Source organism: Amblyomma americanum, chromosome 1, assembly GCF_052857255.1.
Source record: "Amblyomma americanum isolate KBUSLIRL-KWMA chromosome 1, ASM5285725v1, whole genome shotgun sequence".
NCBI classification, from domain to species: domain Eukaryota; kingdom Metazoa; phylum Arthropoda; class Arachnida; order Ixodida; family Ixodidae; genus Amblyomma; species Amblyomma americanum.
Window position 1 is genome coordinate 413,144,375 of NC_135497.1, and position 20,664 is coordinate 413,165,038.

At 47.2% G+C, this 20,664-nt stretch overlaps 1 protein-coding gene across 3 annotated transcripts in view; it reads left to right on the forward strand.

Moving 5' to 3' along the window:
- The window catches only part of LOC144115821 (uncharacterized), a 115,616-nt gene that overhangs the window by 84,339 nt on the left and 10,613 nt on the right, over window positions 1-20,664 (forward strand). For all 3 annotated transcript variants that reach the window (XM_077650321.1, XM_077650322.1, XM_077650323.1), the window contains 3 exons: window positions 398-582; window positions 2,790-2,985; window positions 15,912-16,301. In XM_077650321.1, coding sequence (XP_077506447.1) covers window positions 398-582; window positions 2,790-2,985; window positions 15,912-16,301 — 771 coding nt within the window. The remainder of the gene's footprint in view (window positions 1-397; window positions 583-2,789; window positions 2,986-15,911; window positions 16,302-20,664) is intronic.

Sequence of the window (20,664 nt, forward strand, 5' to 3'; positions counted from 1 at the left end):
ACTGAGCAGTTAGCCCTGCTGAGGACAAGTTTTTTCTCCTTTATGCAGTACAGTGCCATAACTGAAAATGGACATGCTGATCACTTAGCCCCATCATACAGAGGCACACTGCTGCTAAAAGGTCATTTTTTTTTTTTAAAGCGGAATTGGCATGCCATTGGTTGCCAGGTTTAAGTCTGTAAAGATGCTGTGAAACAGCACTCTAGACGCTGGCTTTTTATTAATTTTTTTTTTTCGAGAAAGGGAAGTAGCTTGAATGCAGATTTTTTGTCACTTGTGACTGTCACTGTGCTGATCAGGTTGATCTTGTTGTTTGCACATTAGTGTGTTCTTTGAAAAACTTCGTGTTCTCTTTTACATTTTGTGCTGGCTTCATTTTCATGGTACTGCATTGCAGCTGAGGAGGTGTTCACGAGTGTCGGGCGGGAGCTGCAACGTCGGCGGAAGAGAGATGAGCTGAATAGTGCAATGGCTTACTTGGACGACTACGGAGACTACGGGCGTGATCCTGCCAAGAATGACCCGGAGCTTAGGGCAAAGCTTGAAGAAAATACCAATGTGTATCAGAAGAGGATGGATGATGCAAGTGCAACCAGATCCTTAATTATCAGTGCTTGTTGGGCTTGTGGACCTCCGCACTACTTGTGACACTTGCAACTTGTGCTGTATAGCCACAGGGTCGAGGATATTTCCTTGACTGTTCACGTGCAGTCTCCTATCTTGGGCCTTTAGGTGTGTATTTATGAGCAGAAATTGCATGGATGCTCAAATATTAGCGAACAGAAGGTTGATTTAAATTGTAATTTGCCTGGCTTGCTAGGGGCACTGTATGCTGACAGTGAATTTTCATGTAGAAAAACTGCTCTTGTTTTTAGCCTGACTTACATCAGCCAGTTTCAGAGTCCGAAATAAAGGCACAAATTGTTGGCAGGTTTCGGATAAATGTAGTGTGGGGAAACTGTGAAGCTCGGAGGCAGTTGTCATAGTGGTGGATGGGAAGGCTAGGTGTGTATGAAGCAGTGGAAACAAACTTCTGCTCTTGGCTTAAGGCGCATTTATACTCCGACATAACGAGCGTGTGTGGCACGGCGATGTCATGTCTGCCAAAGCGAGAACCTCTATACTCCAACTGCGCTTGACTGCCGATGCGTTCGGCTGCTTCGGTGCACTCTGATCGCACTGGTGGAGACTTGGAGCATGTCTCTATTTCGCGCCGAGTGCGCCAGCCGCCGCCGGCCTGGCCAGACCCAGACTGGTTCCGCCTCTCGTCAGGGCGGCGCTGCTTAGCAAATCTCTATGAGAGATGGCGTGTCGAATGTTCTGCGCATCATTTGGTGCGCAGCCGCTGAGCCGCGTCGGAGCGGTCGGTCTGTAGGAGGGCCAAATTTGTGCCTGGTGTGGCATCGCCGACCTGATGTGACTGACCACTGCCAGCGCTCGCTTGCGCCCCGAGGACGCCGGAGTATAAACGCGCCTTTACAGGCATGTGAGATCTGTCCACACAGATGTGAACTAGTCATTCCAAGCAAGCTGCCGCGGTGGCTCAGTGGTTGTGGCGCTCGGCTGCTGACCTGATAGACGCGGGTTCGACCCCGGCCACGGCAATCGAATTTCGGTGGAGGTGAAATTCTAGAGGCCCGTGTACTGTGCGATGTCAGTGCACGTTAAAGAACCCCAAGTGGTCGAAATTTCCGGAACCCTTCACTCCGGCGTTCCTCATAGCCTGAGTCGCTTTGGGACGTTAAACCCCCATAAATCCATAAACCATAGTCATTCCAAGCGTTTTTAGCTATGTGATGCTTCATCTAGCTTTAAAATATTTAGCAGTTGCAGGTAGAGTGCAGGTAATGACTGGTTTGAGAGTTCTTTAGTACTGCCTCTCTTGGCACAAAACATCCCCCAGTTTGGTGTGTTTGGTTCTGGGGGGAGGGTGGGGGCAGAAGTTGCTGCCAGACGAACCACTGCAAATAACCGGGCAACAAAGTGGTGCCAACAGTAATGGCATGTAACACAGGTTGCTGCAGAGAAATGCTCTGGTGTACATTTGCATCTGCTTTTTGGACCTTCATAACATGCAAGTCACTTATGCATTAGTGGCATTTTGATGTGCCTTTGCAGTAAAATGAATGCTTTGTTAAATTTGTAAAGGTGCTGTGGTAAATTATTTTCGTAAATAATAAGTAAAAATTCAGGTGCAGTAGATATTCTTAATTGATCAATTACACATTTTCCCGCACATTATATTGTGCGAGTCATGCTAGTAGTGGAATACCCACAGGCTCTCACATATTTTAGTTACAGCTGATCATTATTGCCTTCCATTGTTTCTGCATGTTGGAATTTATATGCAGAAATTCTGAATGATAGCGGTGCTCTGGAAGGATTGTACCGAGAAATGAAATGAATGGGGCCGTCCAGTGTAGTGGCATGCATTATCATGCATGGATGCATGCAAAAATGCAGAATGTGAGAAGTTGTGGCTTTGTGTTACTTGTTGAGCTTGTGGACCTTTTCTATTTAACTTCAAAATTCTACTCTGAACTAATTGTGACACTTGTGACTTATGAGCTACTTATGACAGGGTTGAGATCATTTGCTTGAATGGCTCTGTAGTAAGTGCTCAGCTCTGCTTGTTTACTTGAGACAGTAATAATGTAAGGTTTGAGCATGACACAGTTTGTGAAGCTTATACCTTTGCCATATTACATTAGGACACATGGCATGAGTTTGTGTATCTTTATTGCTTTCGTTGACTGGGGGCACTTTGCTGTGTGTTGGATGCTATGCAGGTGATCCAGGCTTACGTAAACAAGCAGCAGGAGTTAAAGCTGGAGCCGCAAGAGGTGGGAGAAGAAGACTGTGATCGTTCCCCGGAACAAGATAGCAGTAACTTGAGTGACGATGAAGAGAATGAGAAAGGCAGCATTGAAGATGACAAGAAGACTCCAGAGAAAGACCTTTTGGAGAACAGCATCTTTAACGAAGGTGCAGTATAACAGCAGTTTTGCATGGTTAAGAATCACGCCTGCCTCACCTCGTTGTTGAGTATGAAAAAAAAGGGGGGGGGGGATTAAGCCAAAGCAATCATCAACAGTAACTTACAGTAGACGACCGATTTTTGACTCTCTTGGGACTGCAAAAACGTTGAAAAATCGGGTAGTCCGAAAAATCATTTTCACTGAAAAAATTATTACCTTATTGCCAATGCGCAGGAGGAAAGGTTCAGCAGTTGCACATTCTGAAGTGTCGTGTACACAGACGATGGACGGCAACTGCTTTCACAAGCTTGGCGTACGATGGCTGTACTGTATCTGGCATGTCACCAGTGAACTCATGGGTTGGGGCAAAGTCTAGGCATGAAAGCGAACCTGTTGCTGCGGGAACTGCGCTACGCCTGCAGTACGAAGGGCCTGGAATGAGAAGGAGTAGATGGCGAAACAATAAGAACATAAAACTGCCGAAGCAAGTGTTCTGTTGGCGTTGGCCTTCGTAATTAGGCCTGGCGACTAGAGCCAAAATCTGTATCGTAACCGGTGGTATAATGAGGTAACCGGTGGCTGGCGTATAATGAGAGGTATCGTATCTTCTCTGTCATCAAAACACCAGTTGACGGTTTTATGATATAAAGTCGTGGTTGCGGTGTGCTTTGCCATGGCTATGCTTACCTTGCTTTGAAATGCACATTTTTCTTCTGCGCTCTCCGTCTCCATGAAGCCGTACGCCTCCCACGTACGTCTCTGCTACCTCTTCCCCTATTCGGGACGAAAATCTCGGTGTAGACGAATTCCGTGAACTTTGACTACTGTTCAAGTTTGTGCGGTGGATGACGTCCTAGAACCATACGAATTTGTAACCACGCGGGCGCAATGTACAGACTTGCAGTATCAGCCCTGTCATTTTAGAGGCTCCCGTTTACCTTGAATTTTAATTTTTTTGATCAAGTTCTTGATCTTCCGTGTGGCTTGAATGAATGAGGTTGCATTGTACACATTATATGGCGGCTTGGGTATTGGCGCCGAGTGCAAAAAAAGTCTGAAGCAGTCAGTTGTGATGCGTCTGAAATTTCAGGCGCTCTTATACATTGGCTCTATGGGGCATGTTGCAGTTCCGTGAAAAAGTCCGAATACTCAAGCATGTCCAATAAATCAGGGGTGTGAATTTTCGGTCATCGACTGTATATGAATTCATGTTTAGCATACTGGTAGGTTCAAGGCTGATTTAAAGTCTTTTAGGAGGTTTCTAAGATGGCTGGCTTGATGGCTGTCATTGTGGATTTTTAGAGATGGAGGGTCCCTTGAGTAGGCTGACTCGTTCAGCACCGCAGGTCCCGGCTCCGAAGGACATTATCAGACTCCATTAAGGGGGGACACTGGTCTGAAAGCTATTTTCATTATTTCTATGCCAATAATAATGAAATATAACTGCGTTGCCAAGTTTTTTGTGCTGATTTCAAATATGCCTTTCTTTTTTTCTAAGCTAGTTATTACCAAAGTTACATCACATTAATTAGTCACTATTAGTACCTCGCTACAGTGAAAATGGCTTGGCAAAAATTAATTTTTTAAGCATGGCTACATATCCTAATGAATAGAGAACGCAATGTTCAAGGCAGTTTTTCCATTTTATCCATGTGTGTAATTTAATGAAACTTTGAACATCAATGTTCAAAATGTGCTTGTCAAGCATTCAAAAGCTTGCAAAATCATTAATTTTTGAAGCCTGATAGGGGAATTCTGTCTTGAACATTGCAACCCCTGCACCTTAAGCCTCTTTTAGCAAAAAAAATTACATCTTTATCTGCTCTAGATGCAGAGATATCATTGTCCCAAAACAGCCGGGTGGCAAAAATTTGCGAATTGAGAAAAATGAGAAAAACCCAAATGGGCCCCATTTTATTGAATATTCATGATGATATCTGCATATTTATATTTCCTGGGGGCTAATAAGCACCAGGCATGTAGTCTGACTGCTGCTTGTGGGTAGAGTGCCGCTTTTGCAGTGCCCGTTGCACACTTGCAGAAGAGGCCCGTTTGCGCATAGACTCGGTTGTTCGTCGCCTATCCTTCTCAGCCATCCTCTTCCTGTTACTTAGGCCAAGGTTAATGTCCAGCTCGCTGAGTATTTGGGAAGACGCTTGAAGACTGCCTGCATTGAAACGGACAACAGCCTCTGCAACAGCGGCTTGAACCGCAAATAATGATGCGTGGCGCTCCTTTGGTGCCTGTGACCATATTAGCGAGTGCAAACTCTCGTTGCTGTTTTGAGTTTTTCCTCGCTGGCAACGCTCCAGCAGCTTTCGGTCTGCCAAGCGCTGATATATTGGCATAAGTGCCTTGCACACATGCGACGGCAAGCTATATCTGTGCTTCGGAGTGGGCTCTCCCTTTGCTGCGGCAGCATTTTGGCGGCACCATGAGCTTGGGCCCGTTGGGCACAGGCTCTGATTTGACACATTATCATTTGATGTGACGTGATAATACGTGGCTATCACTGCCTGCTGCATTGCTTCGACATCTCCGGTGTGAGACTTCAGAGCCCAGCTGTAGTATGCAGTCAACTTGTTGACAAGGTCGCCCATGAGCTTGCCTTTGCCACTGAGGCTCTCTGTTCCCTCACCTTTGTGCTTAGCAATCACATTGCGCAGGGCCGTGCCCATGCGCTTTTGCACATAGTTTGTGCAGTCCTCTTTCTGCACTTTTATAAAACCATACACATCAGGCTCCTGCAGTGCCAGAAATGTGCGGCTATCTCCATCACACAAAACTGTCGTGTATCGAAGGCCATGTTTCTCTAATGACCTTTGAAACATGACAAGTGCAGCCTGCACTTCCATCTCGCCAGATTTTTTTTCCGTGTTTTTCTGACACCTGTGGCTGCTCTTCCTTGCCTCATACGATGGGTCACTTTCCGTAGGCCCGCGCTTGCACCCCGCACAGATGTTGCTGAACACAACATAGTCCAGTACAAGCCCAGTGAACAGCTCAATCACTGCGGCCACACCGATGTGCGATGAATGACCCCGGGTCATCCACGAACCGTCGAACGAGACAGCGATATTTCCAGGGTTGTTTAAGCGCAACTCTGTGTAGAGCTCGCGAACGGAACGGGCGCTGTCCATCATCACTTTTCCGGCTGCGCATGTTGTCGCGGGCGTCAGCTTGTTTTTCATGTAACCTTGCCAGGTTTTACTGTGAAGCCCTCTATGGGAAATATTCATTACTGCAAAGACATCGTTCAGTGCGGTTTGCCGATTTCCCGTACTTTGTATTGCCCGTGCAGCAAGAATACAGTGCCACCCTGTTCATACGTTTTTCACCGGACCGCGAAAAAAAAACGTAATAGCCGGAAAAACGCAACAGTGAGGAAAGGTCCGAAAATTAATGAAAACAGTGCAGCTTTGCCTTGAAACAATTTATTTCGACATCAAGTGAGCTTAGGTCTTAAAAAAATCGAGGATGGTCGATTGCCGTTTTTTCCGCTCGCTGGAAAAACACCACGCGTTTCTCGATGGCCTGGAAAGCCGCATTGCTCTCAACGTCGCTTTGAGGTGCGACGTACCTGCGGAGGAGGTCCAGAGCCGTGACGGCTTCTCCAAAGCTCGGGTCCGCCAACTCCCCGGAATCATGTGGCTCGTGCTCCTCGTCGTCATCACAGTCTGAGGCTTCACTCGCGACCGAGTCTGCAACGATCTTGGCGATACTCTGACACTCGGATGTCCCGACAGCAGCATCCACGGTGACGTAGTCGTCATATGTGACTCCCGTGGCACCCAGCGCATTCAAAGCTTCACTCAGCTCTTGATCATGAGAGGCTGCTTCCGTCTCTTCAGCTTCTGTGGCAGTTTCCTCTCCGCCGTCCATGCGAAAGCCACACCGCGCGAAGCAGTGCTGTGCAGTTGACGCGCTCACTGCAGTCCACGCTGAAGCGACGTAGTGCATAGCGTCCAGTATTGAAACGATCGTAGGCTGCTGTCCGCGATCAATACGCGCCAGACAGCGCTTTACGATGGACTTCCTGTACGAGTGCTTTAAGTTCTTTATGACGCCGGCATCCAACGGCTGCAAGTGGCTTGTAGTGTTTGCAGGAAAAAAAACAAGCTTAACGTTCCGAAGAAACGACGGGTCTCTCGGGTGGGCAGCACAATTGTCCAGAAAAAGGACACAACTCCTGCACTGGGAGCCCATCTTGTTGTTGAAGTAACGGAAGAAATTCTTCGAACAAAGAACCCGTCATCCATGCACGACTGTTGCTTCTATAGTGACATGGCAGCAGGCGAATGTTCTTTAAGCACCGTGGGTTTCGGTATTTTCTGATTACCCATGGCTTCAGCTTGTCCGAGCCATCCATGTTGCAGCAAAGGAGCACTGTCAATCGTTCTTTGCTGCATTTGCCTCCGTGGCATGCTTTGCCCTTCAGGCTTAACGACTTGGATGGCTGCACCCGAAAGAAAAGACCCGTTTCGTCGGCATTGTAAATGTCACGAGGCTCATACCCCTCAATTATGGCAGATAGTGTGGCCTTCAAATCGTCGACTGTTTCCAAGTTTACACTTGCTGCTTCCCTGGATACCGTCTTATACGCGATGCCGTGCCTCTTCCGGAAATGGTCGATCCAGCCATTTGACGCCACAAAGTCACGTCACTGATGCCCAGTCGGTCGGCTATTTCCATCGCCTTCTCGTGCAAAATGCTGCCGTCGAAGTTAACAACGGCAGCGCGAGCTTGTTTAAACCAAGTAAGAAGCGACTCGTCGAGGTTTCCATAATTGGCGCCACGAGCCTGCTTAGCTTTCGGGCCGAAGAGCGCGGCATTCCCTTGTATCTCGGCACGCTTCGAGACGATGCTGTTAAGCGTCGAGGGTGGCAGACCAAGATCCTTGGCGATGTCGACTCTTTTCCACGCTGGCTGCCTGTCGACTGCATTGAGAACATCCAGCTTTTCCTCGAGGGAAAGCGCCTTGCGCTTGCGCGACGCCATCAAAGCACGACAAATCGCTCGCGGTGTTAGCGAGACCCGACGAGGCGTAGGCAGCGTAGGTGTTGACGGGAGGACACGGATGACTCGGATGGGTTGAACCGCACAAACAAGGAAGACTGGGTTAGCGAGGCCTGATGAGGCGTAGGCAGCGTAGCTGTTAACGGAAGGACACGGACGACTCGGATGGGTTGAACCGCACAAACAAGAAAGACTGGATTGCTGCGGGCCCGCGGGATTTACTCGCTTCGGCTGACGAGGCAGTGGCCATCTAGTGGCAATCTCTCCAACTCGCGTGCGGCTTTTTATGGCCTCCGAGATTACCCACGCGCGTGCAAGGGGTGATCTCGGAGGCCATGGTCTTGTAGCCAATTCCGTAGCCAAGCCTGGCCAAGACTCGTCAAAATGGCGGTTGGCGCGCGTTGCCCGGCCGGGTTCGGGGTGCCAGGTTGCGACGTATCATGAGGGAACGTTTTCACAGCTACAACGTAACAGCGGGGTACCCAATACATTGGATCCTATGGGAGCTATGCCGGGACCGGACGAAAACGACGTAACAGCCGGGAAAACGCAGCAGTGAGGAACGTAACAGCGGGGTTCTACTGTATTCACAGTAAATGGCCTTATTTTTTGGCTCCCTTGAGCGTGCGGCGAACTCCATGCAGATGAAATCTCGCCGCAGTTCACGCGCAAGAGAGCGAGCCTCACGGCTAAACCGTATTCACGATCACCTTTAGAAATGTCCACGTTTCCGCCACACACCTTGCACTTGACGGCACTCAGCAGTTCGGTGAAAGATTCCAGATTCACAACAGTGAACGCAGTATCGTCTACACTGCCGTTGCCGTCTCGAAGCAAGTGATCGTCGCAGTTGCCGATGAAATCCTGTTTCCTCTGCGTTGCTGAAGTCGAATCGAGAGCTTGTAGCTTTTCTTCAGCTTTCGCTTCGATTTCGAGCAATTCCGAACGCTGTAGCATCCTGGTGTCGCAGCGTATGCGGCCGCTGTGCGTAGCTGTCGCCGAGCTCGTCAGGCTTACTTCGACAGCGCTTCTTCACCGGCCGCTGGCTCTTGCGCATTATCGGTGCTTTCCGATGATGCAGGGCGTAAAGGGAGGTTGTTGACTCGCTTATTTCTTTTCCTCTGACCGAACTTGTGCCACGAGTGGAATTTAGGCGACATCGTTATGCGTCGGTCTCTCTTCTTTCAACAAAATGGCGCCGGGGACGCGTCTGCCAGTGACCAGCAGCAAGCCTAGCAGACGAAGCATGCGAGAATCCGCCAATGGGAGGGCTCGTTTCAGTTACGTGCTCATATCAGCGAATCTGACCTCGTGCTTTCTTTGTTGTTTGCGCTTCTTTTTCTCCGCGGCCATTCAGGGCATGCAAGCACAAGTGGTGGGAAATTGAAGCGTAGAGAGTCTTCTTTAAAACGAGACCAAGATGGCTGCGATCAGTGCGCTGAAACGAGCGTTCCGTGGAGTAGAAAATCCACCTTTTTATCGTCTGCTCATGCACAAAATCGGGTGATGCGGTGATTTACATTTCGTAATATGGCAAAAATATTGATTTCTGGGAGACAAAAATTCATGAAACTGGAGATTAATAGTTGCAGATTTCGAAAATTTCATTTTCGAAAATTTGACTTTTTGGTCATTTTTTGGTCCCAAAGACTCGTGTCCCCCCTTAAGAAGGAAACTGTACAGTAGAACTGTACAAAGATCAGAATGGAGGATGATTTTCACTGCACTCGCTGTTGAGTTTTATACTGTTCTTCGTCCCTAAATTCCCTAGGTTGAAGGCGCCCTTGCCGGGGTGGGAGTGGTCTGAAACTTTCATTCACATGCACAGACACACCACGGCACATAGGCACACGTCCGCGTCACATGTTGAGCCTGGGAGAGGGGAGGATGCTGTCGGGTTCACGTCGACTGCGGAAGGGGATGTTATCTGGCCAGCCGAAGGTTCCCACGCACTGCTCACACCTGTTCTTCATTAGATGTCAGCCGATGCGTCAGGCTAGATCGCAAGGTCGGGTCGAGAAGCCGAAAGGTGTTGTTCGTCCTGTGAGATGCTTGCGAAGATTGCGGACGATGACCGCCAGCCCGCTGCTGTACTCGGCACACCGTCTTCCACCAGAAACGAGGCCCCTTTGTTCCCCCAACATAGTCGCGACTATTGGGGAAGGTAACTGCCACTCGTTCGCTGTGGCGGCGTCTTTCAGGCCTCCGCTCCCTCGGTTCCCATAATCCAACAGGGCGACGCTTGCTAATTGTAACCAGCTGACACCTGGGTCCACTCCGCGTGGTTTTTGGTGGGAAGCGGGGGAGCGATCACCATCGCGTGGCTCAGAGCCACCCCGAAGAACCATACGTGTTGACTGCCAGCAGGCGAGACTTGCTGCCGATGTTGCTAATCCAGACAGGCTGCCGCCGTCCGTAACAGCTGCATGCACTCACTGTGCTCAGAATGAACCTTCTGTATGGCATGAACAGTGTGCAGGAATGATCACACATGTATTTGCATGAATCATGTACGAAATGACGTATTGAAAATGTCGGCTGTACCGTTCGAGATAAACTTAACACCTCTGGTGTGTCAAAACACATTATCTGTATTGTATGGAATGCTGTATCATTGACATACAGTGTATTTTGAGAAATACCTCTTAGATCGAAAGTAATGGGAAGGATATATTTGTCAATTAAACCATGGAAAATTTGTTCACTGTTCTTCATACATTGGCCTAGCGCTGCGGTGGCCATTACTGACGAGCAGCACAGCCAATATTAACATGCCACAACAGCAAAGAAAGGGTGTACGGAAGCCCAAGTAAAGCACGGCGCGCAGCCACACACAGAGCAGGTGGACAACGATACATCCGTCTATCACCCCTAGCAGGCCCGATTTTGCACCAGTCCATGCATGAAACAGATGCCATGCGAACACCCCCCGCGTCCACGTGTTTCGGTCGTCCAGTGTTATGGCGATAACTCGTACACCATTCACTATGATTGTATGTGAAAGAATTGGCACTACCATCTGTAATTCGTGCCTGCTAGGAGGTATAGGAAGTTTTCACCCCCCTGGCAAAAGTCGCCAGGATGAGTGCATGTACATTACCCAATTTTCTAGTGTTCCGACCACAAGTTACAAACTGCGAACCATTGTGCGTGCTTGTTGGCGATGTTCTGTTTAAATAATGCACCAGCGTCGACTTCATGTATGGTTTCAATCTCCTCTTGAAGCATTTCGTTGTGGTAATTGCTGCAAATGGATGGCATTTCCAAGTCTCTACACTGGGGTGCACCGCATAATTGATTGCTATGGCTGCAGCTAATTGCACAGAGCGTGACGCAAAGGACACGGAAAAACCGAGACAAAGATGTGCAGCGAGCATCAGCGAGAACTCCCATTCGTTTGCTTCGCAGAAGTCACGTGGAAGACGCCGATTCCAGCATTCTCTCCTTCCTCCATGGACTCCCGCCCTCACCCGGTTATTGCTGCGTGCATAAAGGAACCACAATTTTATGCACGCATTTCATTGCACTTGCTTGTGCTGTCGCTCAGGATGGTGACCAAGTGATCATCAACTTTTTGTGAAACCTCGTCCACCGGTCAAGCTTCCTCCACGACCAAGGGCGTCGTGAAGGCATGGCTGTACTACATATTGTAGATGCCGTGGCATAAGACAGTCCTCATTTCTTGGCTCTCATCCACTGTTTGTGAAGGCAGTCCTGCTTTCTCTTAGCTGCGGCAGCTGTTGCTTTGTCCTGGCATTCATGGTGCTGGACAAAATTGCCGCGTAGACCTTTTTTTGCTTCCTTTGACCCCTTCTTCGTCTCCTCCTTCTTTCATCGCTATGGCCAACTTCTTTTACAGTGACAGCTGTTAAGCTTCGGTTCTTGGGTTTCACGTCGTAGTAAGTAGTATGTTGTAGTAATCGTCTGCGTAACAGGTGGATGCATTACCATGGGAACCACTGGGAGGGTGGTTACCATGGGAGGAGGAGGGATGATGCGAGTAGAGTAGTGCATAACTGGTGGGTGGTTACAACCAGAAGCATCCAGAGGTTGTTTACAGAGGGAGGAGGAGGGTATCGTGAGAACAGTATTCCTAGCCCAAGGATGGTTACTGTATTAACATGATTTAGGCTGACCTATTTTAAAATTCTTAAAATCCGAAGTGGACTGCTCAACTTGCAATCGAGACCATAGCATGGCACCATAAAGGTGAGATAAACGAGATATCGGGGATGCTAGAGCATGGCTGCATTTTTGCTGCGGGATCCATCCCATCCCTCTTGGTGCTGTGCGTTGAGCAGTTGCTGTCAGTGCACAGAACTGGCACCCCCTTCCCGCGAGTGGCTGCCGATTGCGGCTGCTGAGAAGCGGTGACCGGATAACACTGTCATGTTCTGCTCTTAATGGGACTCAAAATATCTTCCGAGGAGAGCTCATCAACTCGCTCAACTGCGTTGTGTTGTCATGCAAACCCGAGCCAAATAATACACTTCTATACGCAGCAAGGACCCACAATCGCGTGACAAGGTTGGAGAGCCCTTCCCAGCAATTTTTGCATGCTCGCATCATCCTCTGTCGCTTGTGCCTGCGTGTACAAGTTGAGAAGTGGCTATGTGTTCGAGTCTTTCAGACGTCACGCAGCTACCATGGCTGCGGCCAATAAGCCGCATAGCTCCGGCGGGTCGGGAAGCTCCGCTCCCAGAGGTTGAAGGGTCGACGACGAGTTCCTCGTGCGAAATACAAAGCACCCATGTTTCTGTCGTGACTAGGGGAAGAGCGTTCTGCGCCGCGTTGAAACTGGCGTTCCGCGGGATATGGGGTCATTCGATAGCTGTTTCTCGATCGGCTCCGAGCCAACGGGCTGACTGACCGCTTTGAGATGCCGACGTAATAATGCACAGGCGTGAAGCACGATACTGTAAGCGTAGAGAGCTTCACACTAATACACATAGATACGTAGATGACCATGAATGCAAATATATTTTACAGCGAAGCTGTATGTCTCAATCGACCAAGGAAATTTTCGTGTCGTGGTAAGCAAAAAACGCCAGGCTAAATAAAAAAAATGTCGCTCCAATCCACACTGGTAAGGTAGTTGGACAGCGAAGCTGTAAAACGACACCCAGTTACCCACTGCGACGTCACTTGAAAACTCACACACGTGGCTGTAGAAAGAGTGAAACCAGAGACAAGTGAAATGTACTTGAACTGTATGCTGTATGCCTGATTTCTATGGAGATATGCTGTTGGCATTCAATTTTTAGCCTGGCGTTTTTTGCTTACAACGATGACACGAAAACGCAACCGTAATCTTTACCGGGAAACAAACGCGAGGAGAAGGAACGTGCTTCATACATTATGCGGTTTGCACTTCACACGAGGGCTTCAAATGATGTCAACCCCTTTCAAAGCAGCTGCAAACCTAATTAATGCTTACCGGAATGCGTAGCTGTAATTGTCTGTTGCGCATCAGAAATGTTCCTTCCCTTACGGCTCAGTATATGTGTCCACTGAGATATGTGCGATATGTGAGATAGGCATAATTTGCTTTCCTTAAAACCAATTTTCATTTAATTTTCCTTGCCTTAAGGGGCAGTTGGGGTGTCCACCAAAATATGAGGGACAGGCGTCATTTCCCCTCCTTAAATTCTCCATCCTTAAATTGTCCAACGGGAAAGGCGGGGTGCTGAAGGGACTATGTTGTTCCGTGGACTCCTTGGCAAGACTGCAACATGCTTTCGCGTCCCCCTCTTAAAGATGAAGCTTAAGCGTCCTCCAATTTTTTTTTCCTCACTTTTTTATTATCTTTAGCCAGTTATGCCCCCGTCATTATCATACATTATGCGGTTTGTAATTCACACGAGGGCTTCCAATGACGTCAACCCCTTTTGAAGTTGCTGCAAACCTATTGTTTACAGGAACGCGTCGGACTGTGTTCCCAGTGTATATAAAAATTAACTTGGAAATTTACGCAGCACCTGAGATGCAGAAATATTCAATGTGCGTGCTATACATTAAATCGCTCACTAGACTTCAGTAAAATTATGTATTGTTTCTCGCAGTTTTTTAGCTAGTATAGTTAGGCACCTAGTTGTAGTTAGAGATTTGTAGCTAGTTGATGGTTATAGCCATATCAGTTCTTAGAATTCCGAAAACGCGATTATCCTTGGCGCTGTGGCTTGACTAAATTTGGCTTTTTCGACTAGTTACGTGCACTGTGGGTTTACTTTGCCTGCATGCGTTCAAAAGCGCATGTATTTTCGCACGATGCAGTCAGATTTTGTCGAGCGACAGAAGTGATTGTAATCGTGTTTTCGAAATTCTAAAACTGATATGGCTATTACTAATGACCGTGTACATATCTAATTGCAACTCGGTGCCTAACTCTACTAGTTAAAAGGTTGATTATTCAAAATGAGTTAACTGCTTACTACTTAAGGCAATTCACTGGTTTTCTGGTGTTTGCGGACACTGGTAATGCTAGCCCCAAAAACGATATTTTTACCCCAAACACCCTAAAATGAAATGTTCTTAAATGTGCGTACAAAGTTATGTACCTATACCAAATTTGGTTACATTTCATGTAGAAATAACAAAATAGTTTTAATTGTTACATCTCCCCTTAAAGCCAGCCATTGATTTTTACAAGTGCAAATGCATCCTTGAGACGTGCAGAGACGCACTGCAACGATAACCAAGTAGTTTAAAGTGTCACTCATGGTTCTCGTTGCACACCCAAGGGATATAGGTTTGAAGCCTGATGGGACTTAGAATTCGTTCTGGTGTATTTTATTTTCGGGAGTTTTCTAGTAATCTAGCAGGATGGAAAAATCTTTCAGGAATGATTAAGTGGCACTGCAGGCGATAAATGCATTCATGCATTAAAGGGTATGTTTGTGCAGTTACAGTGCACAGTGCAAATAACCTAGTTTCATCATTCACCTAGCCTGACTAACAAAGCACACAAGGCTTGCTTTTTTAATTTAAGCAATGCTTCCACTTCTGGAGCTGCAGTGTAACTTTGATTTAGCTTGGCACTGTAGTTGCTTATATTAAGAATTCATGAACCATTTTTGATGGTCATGACTGTATCCTAGTCTGACAAAATAGTTCAGAGACAGTAGTACATTACATTAGTATGACATTATTACATTGTGCAGGTGTCTCAATGTGCAAATGCATTATTGTGGGCTGTCCTCTTAGTGGGACACGATTACAAAAAATGCAGGGTAGGAGAGCATGGCAGTGTGTGAGCAATGGACTCGAAATGGAGTTATGTAAACTTTTGTTTTCTACAGGGACGATTGCCTGGTGGGGTGCTGACATAGAAAGAAATAGTCAAACAGTAAACAGTCGTGCACACAGACTGCACAGAAGACATGGACTAGGAGAAGAAACTGAAAAGCCTTTTTTTTAATGTACAGCAATGAAGGGCACTAAGAAAAAGCAAGAGCACAACGGGAAAATGATCACATCACTGGAAGTGCCGTTCTACATCCACCATTAACCCATCGGTTAGAACGATGGGCCAATGAAATGCTTTTGCCTTTTTAGTTTCAGCCTTGCCTTGCACATTAGTGGAGTAGACGAGATTAGATTTATCGAGGGAGATCGTGAATGGGCTTAATTTGAGTTTTCGCTGCTATTTGAAGTGCGCATGGCTCTCATTTTTAAGAGAGGCAGTCATAACTGCCTGGTCTATGTACTGCACTTCTATATTTGTAATGTCCAAATCTGCTGAGAGGCCCTTTAATTGGTGGGAAATTTGGAAGCTAATTCACATTTGCACACTTCCTTTACTTCATATGGGACATAAAGAAGACATGAAGTTACTGTGCACTGATGCTTGTACAAATGTGTCTTCACAGAAATGGTAACAGAAATGGTGCTCTGATTAGAGGTTTATTCTTTTCTCAGGTAAGCAAGGTGTAGAAGAGGGAGGAGGAGAAGTGTGCAAACCCCTTTGCGCAGCTGGCTCACCAGCCTCACTAACGGGTGAAGACAGTTCGAAGAGTCCAGTTGCTGGAGGTGGATCGGGCCTGGCACTCACACGTGGCTCTTATTCAGCATCTGAACTTTCCATCAAGCCAATTCCTGAACGTCCGCTAAGTTCTGGACCCTCTGGTGGCTCTAGTAGGATAGCTCAGCTGAGCATCAGTCCAGTTTGTGGCGGCAGTGCTGCAGCTGACCTGGCCATCATTCCAGTTCCCACCACCAGGATGAGAAAAGCTGAGCTTACCATCACTGCGGTTCCTGTGGCCAGTGAATCACCTCGGGTGACCATCAGTCCAGTCCCCATTGCCAGTGGTAAATCCAAACTGTCCATGAGTTTAGGTGCTGAAGATCAACAAAGACATGGCACTGAAAATGGCTCCATATTAATGCCCGAGGTCTCCATCTTTCCTGTTCACTGTGATAAATTGAGTCCTAGACCCAAAGACGGCTCGAAGGGACAAAATTTGCCTGTCAAAAGGCGGAGGAGCAGCCCTGAGAAGGATCCTGAGGGAGATATCATCATAATCTTGTCAGATGATGAAGTTTCAGCTCCTCCAGCAAAGACTTTCAAACGTTTAGAGTAGGCATTATCATTAGTATCTCGAAATTCCTTAAGATTTCCATTAAGTGGGGAAGTTTTTGTATCTCCCAAAAATTAAGCATTTGCAAAAGGTAAACTTCTCAGGGGACTGGGAAGGTCTTTGCACTGCCAAAAAAAGCTTGCTTGGCAGTTTATACATTTTTTTACTTTGAAAAGTGACATAGCCTGCATTTTTGACCCGGTTTTAGCAAGTATGAATGAGGATCACGTATTGGGATCATGTCTCAGGATTGTGTATTGAATTTTTTGTAAGGATCATGTGAAATTCATAATACGTTAGTCACATCACCTGGCATCTTGTGGCGTTCTCAGGGTGATCGGCACGTGCGCAGTGGTTCCCTGCGAAATCGGATCGCCGTAGCATCCGTGGATTGCGCTATGCCAAATTTATGTAATTAGAGCATGTGTGGTTCTCTTTATTTCCGCGGAACGAGTTTGAGCAGACCGCAGATGCCGCAGCCGCCCTTTGCCACTTGAAATTCGCGAATCAAGCACGACGGCGCAAGCACTAGAGGAAGCTAGCACGACGCACATTGTGACCGGGGCCCCTCTCTGATGCCTGATGTGGGGTGGCACTGGGCACACATAGTGTGCACCTAGGAGGCACAGGCGTGTGCACAAGGGTGGGAGGAAGCGACTGCCCCACCTAATCATTTAATGGGGGTGCCAAGTTTCCTTCATACCTTTCCTCTGTTGGACCTGTTTGGCCATTGTTTAAAGTGCAGGGTTATGGCCGTGCAGGATTTCTGACGATACCACAAAAATCTACTGCTCAATAATATTTTGTGCATGTTGCAATACCATCATATCTAAACAAATGTTTTATAACCATTTGTGATCTGGGGGGAGTGCGTGGGAGAGTGAGGGTGGGGGGAGCGCTGCCATGAAACTTGTCTCCCTCTAATGAAGGTGTTTATGGAGTCATTGCCATAAAGGGGTTGGGACATCAAATTTTGAGGCTATAGTAAGCTTGTTATGGGCTTTCTTTGTATGTAAGGTCACGCACGGCAAAGTATTGGATGCAACAAACGCTTAAAATATATTTTAATTGAGCTGCAAAGAGTCCCGAAGTGCTCTTTCTTACAATGGAGGCCCATTGCTAGCGCTATAGGTGGTGACGTAGAGCCCTGGGAACGATATCAGTGAACAGCAGTAACATCACAGCACAGTAACATGACGTGAACGGCGACGCGCGACATCGGCGAGGCGCTGCTTGGGCGACTCAGTGGTCGGTGTGCTGATCGGCATATATGCCATTGCTGATGCACCAGCCGACACCTTATATCGGTGGCCAAGCGAACCCTTCACGTCTATGAGACGATGGCTCTCTTGTTTGCACCTTCTCCATAATACGAATAAGCGAAGCGAGCGACTACATTTCATATGTTCACTCTTTGGCTCACCTGCAATACGAATATAGGCCTAGCGAGTCCGCCGGGTTCGTATGTGCAACATCGGCGATTGTGGAGAGCGAGTTCACAAGTTTTAGTGGATACATATGGTCATCGATCGTACTTTTGACAAAAGTGACCTTAAATAGAGGATGGTTTACATCTTAGGACGCAAATACTTCAAGCGGGAAGCGCTGCTGCTAGGCGGTGTGACCCATGTGTCGACCAATGCTGCAGACGCTCGCGGCGGCAGGTATACAGACGTCAGCGTCTCTTGAAGGCAACAAATTAAATCATTTTGTTTATCTCAAATGAGTGGCGAACATACCTCTAGATAAACCAATTTAAATTCAATTACTGAACACATTGGAAAAAGCAAAAAGCAGTTACAACGAGTCTGACATGCCGGTCCTACACATTGTCAACAACATGGCTATGAAGTATTCCCCAGGCTGGTGCTCGCATTTTTCGGCGATTCTTGCAAAGTTATCGCACTGCGCAAACAGGTAAACCCGCAACCAGCGCAAAAGAGATGAGCTTGCTTAGCCTAAGTGGAACGTAGCTTGCAATTCCTGCCGAACTAATGCACAATTGCTGCCTGTATACAGATGCAGATATGTAAACAAAAGAAGTAGCGCCGAGATGCAGTCGTCATCATGGGCGCATTCCTGGAGGAGTTATGTACCCGTGCGGTAAATGCTGAATTCTGTACAATTGTCTGGAAGCATTCATTTAGCGAATACATGGACTGTACGTTTGCTAAACAAGCAGCAGATATTGTGATCAGCAGCCACGGGACCCTTAGCAGTCTCACAGCGCGGCTGCACGGGCGGCGCGAAGTGAAGACAGAGACGGGTATTGGTTGGTAGGAAAAGTGAGGCATCGGGTCGCTGTAATGTGACCAGGGTCAGCTACGGGCCACTGACACAGATGTCCGGCGAGCATCGGTGTCGGAGTGGCAAAGCGAAATGGAACGCTGAAACCGCGTTGGCGTACGCAGTATGGCGACTAAGATCGGCCGAAGTGAGCCGCTTGGTTTCAGGGCTCAGTGTCGTGCCTCACTCGCTTGGCTTTTCTTAGCATATCGCAGTACCTGGCAAGTTCGCGGGCACATGATTTCGAATGGCGCTGCTATGCGCAGCACGTGTACGGGAGCAGACGACGCAGAAATACGTGCGTCACAATTTTTGGGGCCCATCTGACCAGGGTTGCTGCTCTTCCCTGACAGTGACGTCGCAGCACACCCCGGCGCTCAGAAACCGAAACCGAAATCGCTCAGTATAAATAATGCGATAAAAAATTATTTACTGCACTCATATGAATTGCGCAGTGTGTATCACGCGTTCTGGGGAAATACGCAACTTTTGAAATAAAGAACACGCCAACCGAAAGTTTGGTGTCTCAACCCCTGAATTTCCGGTGGGCCGTTTTGCAGGATGTCGACACAGCTTCAGTGGGTGTGATGAAGTTCAATGCATTCTCTCTTTTTTTCAGGTAGTGGTCTTGTGTGTTCAAAAAATTGTGCAATTGTGTGCCTGAAGTATTCAAAATATTCGCTTAGAACCAAAAAACCGCTATTTGCACGTGCCTAGTTTCGAAACAGTCGTCACCGCCTTGGATGCACAATTGCGTGGATTGAGCTGAAAATTTAATGAAAATATCTTGCAACACACATTGGCTGAGATAATTCTACCAAATGGAGTTGTGCACGTATACTACTGCCTCTTAGTCTTCAGTGTAAACATGCCTGCTTACTGCAGTCACTAAAAAGTTTATCGGCTTTAGTTAATTTAGTGCCTGACAGTGACAGTTACTGTTTCGCTTTGTGTCCCCTTGGCTGCATAACTTTGTGCGAATGTGGATTTTGTATACCTCTCAGTGCCTAATTTTAAGGAATCTGTAAAGCGTAATTTTGATCACATTGCATTTTTAGTGCAAGGTATTAATGTGAAAGCAAGATAACCGCTAGTCCTCAAGGGTAACGGAGTTGATTCCAAGAGGAGGCAAGTGTAGCAGTGGTCGGCAGAAAGTTAGGTGGGCGGGTGAGATTAAGAAGTTTGCCAGCTGCGGCCACCGTATCCCCACAAAGGGCAGGGTTAATTGGAGAGACATGGGAGAGGCCTTTGCTCTGCAGTGGGTGTAGTAAGGCTGGTGATGATGGTGATGATGATGATTGATTAAAGGGCAACCAACGAAATACATATGTTCGTCTAGTTTTGTTAAGAGAAAATGCAAGCAACTTATGTCATCTGAGTCTTGCCTTAATGAAATTTGACTGATTTATGGAGAAATTTTTTGTGGAAATGCTTGCTGTGGAGAGCACAAAAACCAGTGGCAGATTACACCTCTTTGAACAAATTAATGCTCTAATATAAAAACCAACATGTTCACACAAGTTGGTTGAGTTCCTTATCATGACGAATGCATTGAGTGCACGAGCTGTGGCTTGTGGAGTTGCGTATTGGGATCATGTCTCAGGATTGTGTATTGAATTTTTTGTAAGGATCATGTGAAATTCATAATACGTTAGTCACATTGTACATGGAGCATGGTAACCACAGCATAATCTATATCATGTTGATTTGTAAGTTAATTCATCTGAAATAAAGTGTGTGGTGGAATACTGCATAGATGGAAATGTAGTTGTCCCCTTTCAGATGTGTTATGCATGTGCTGTGTGCAC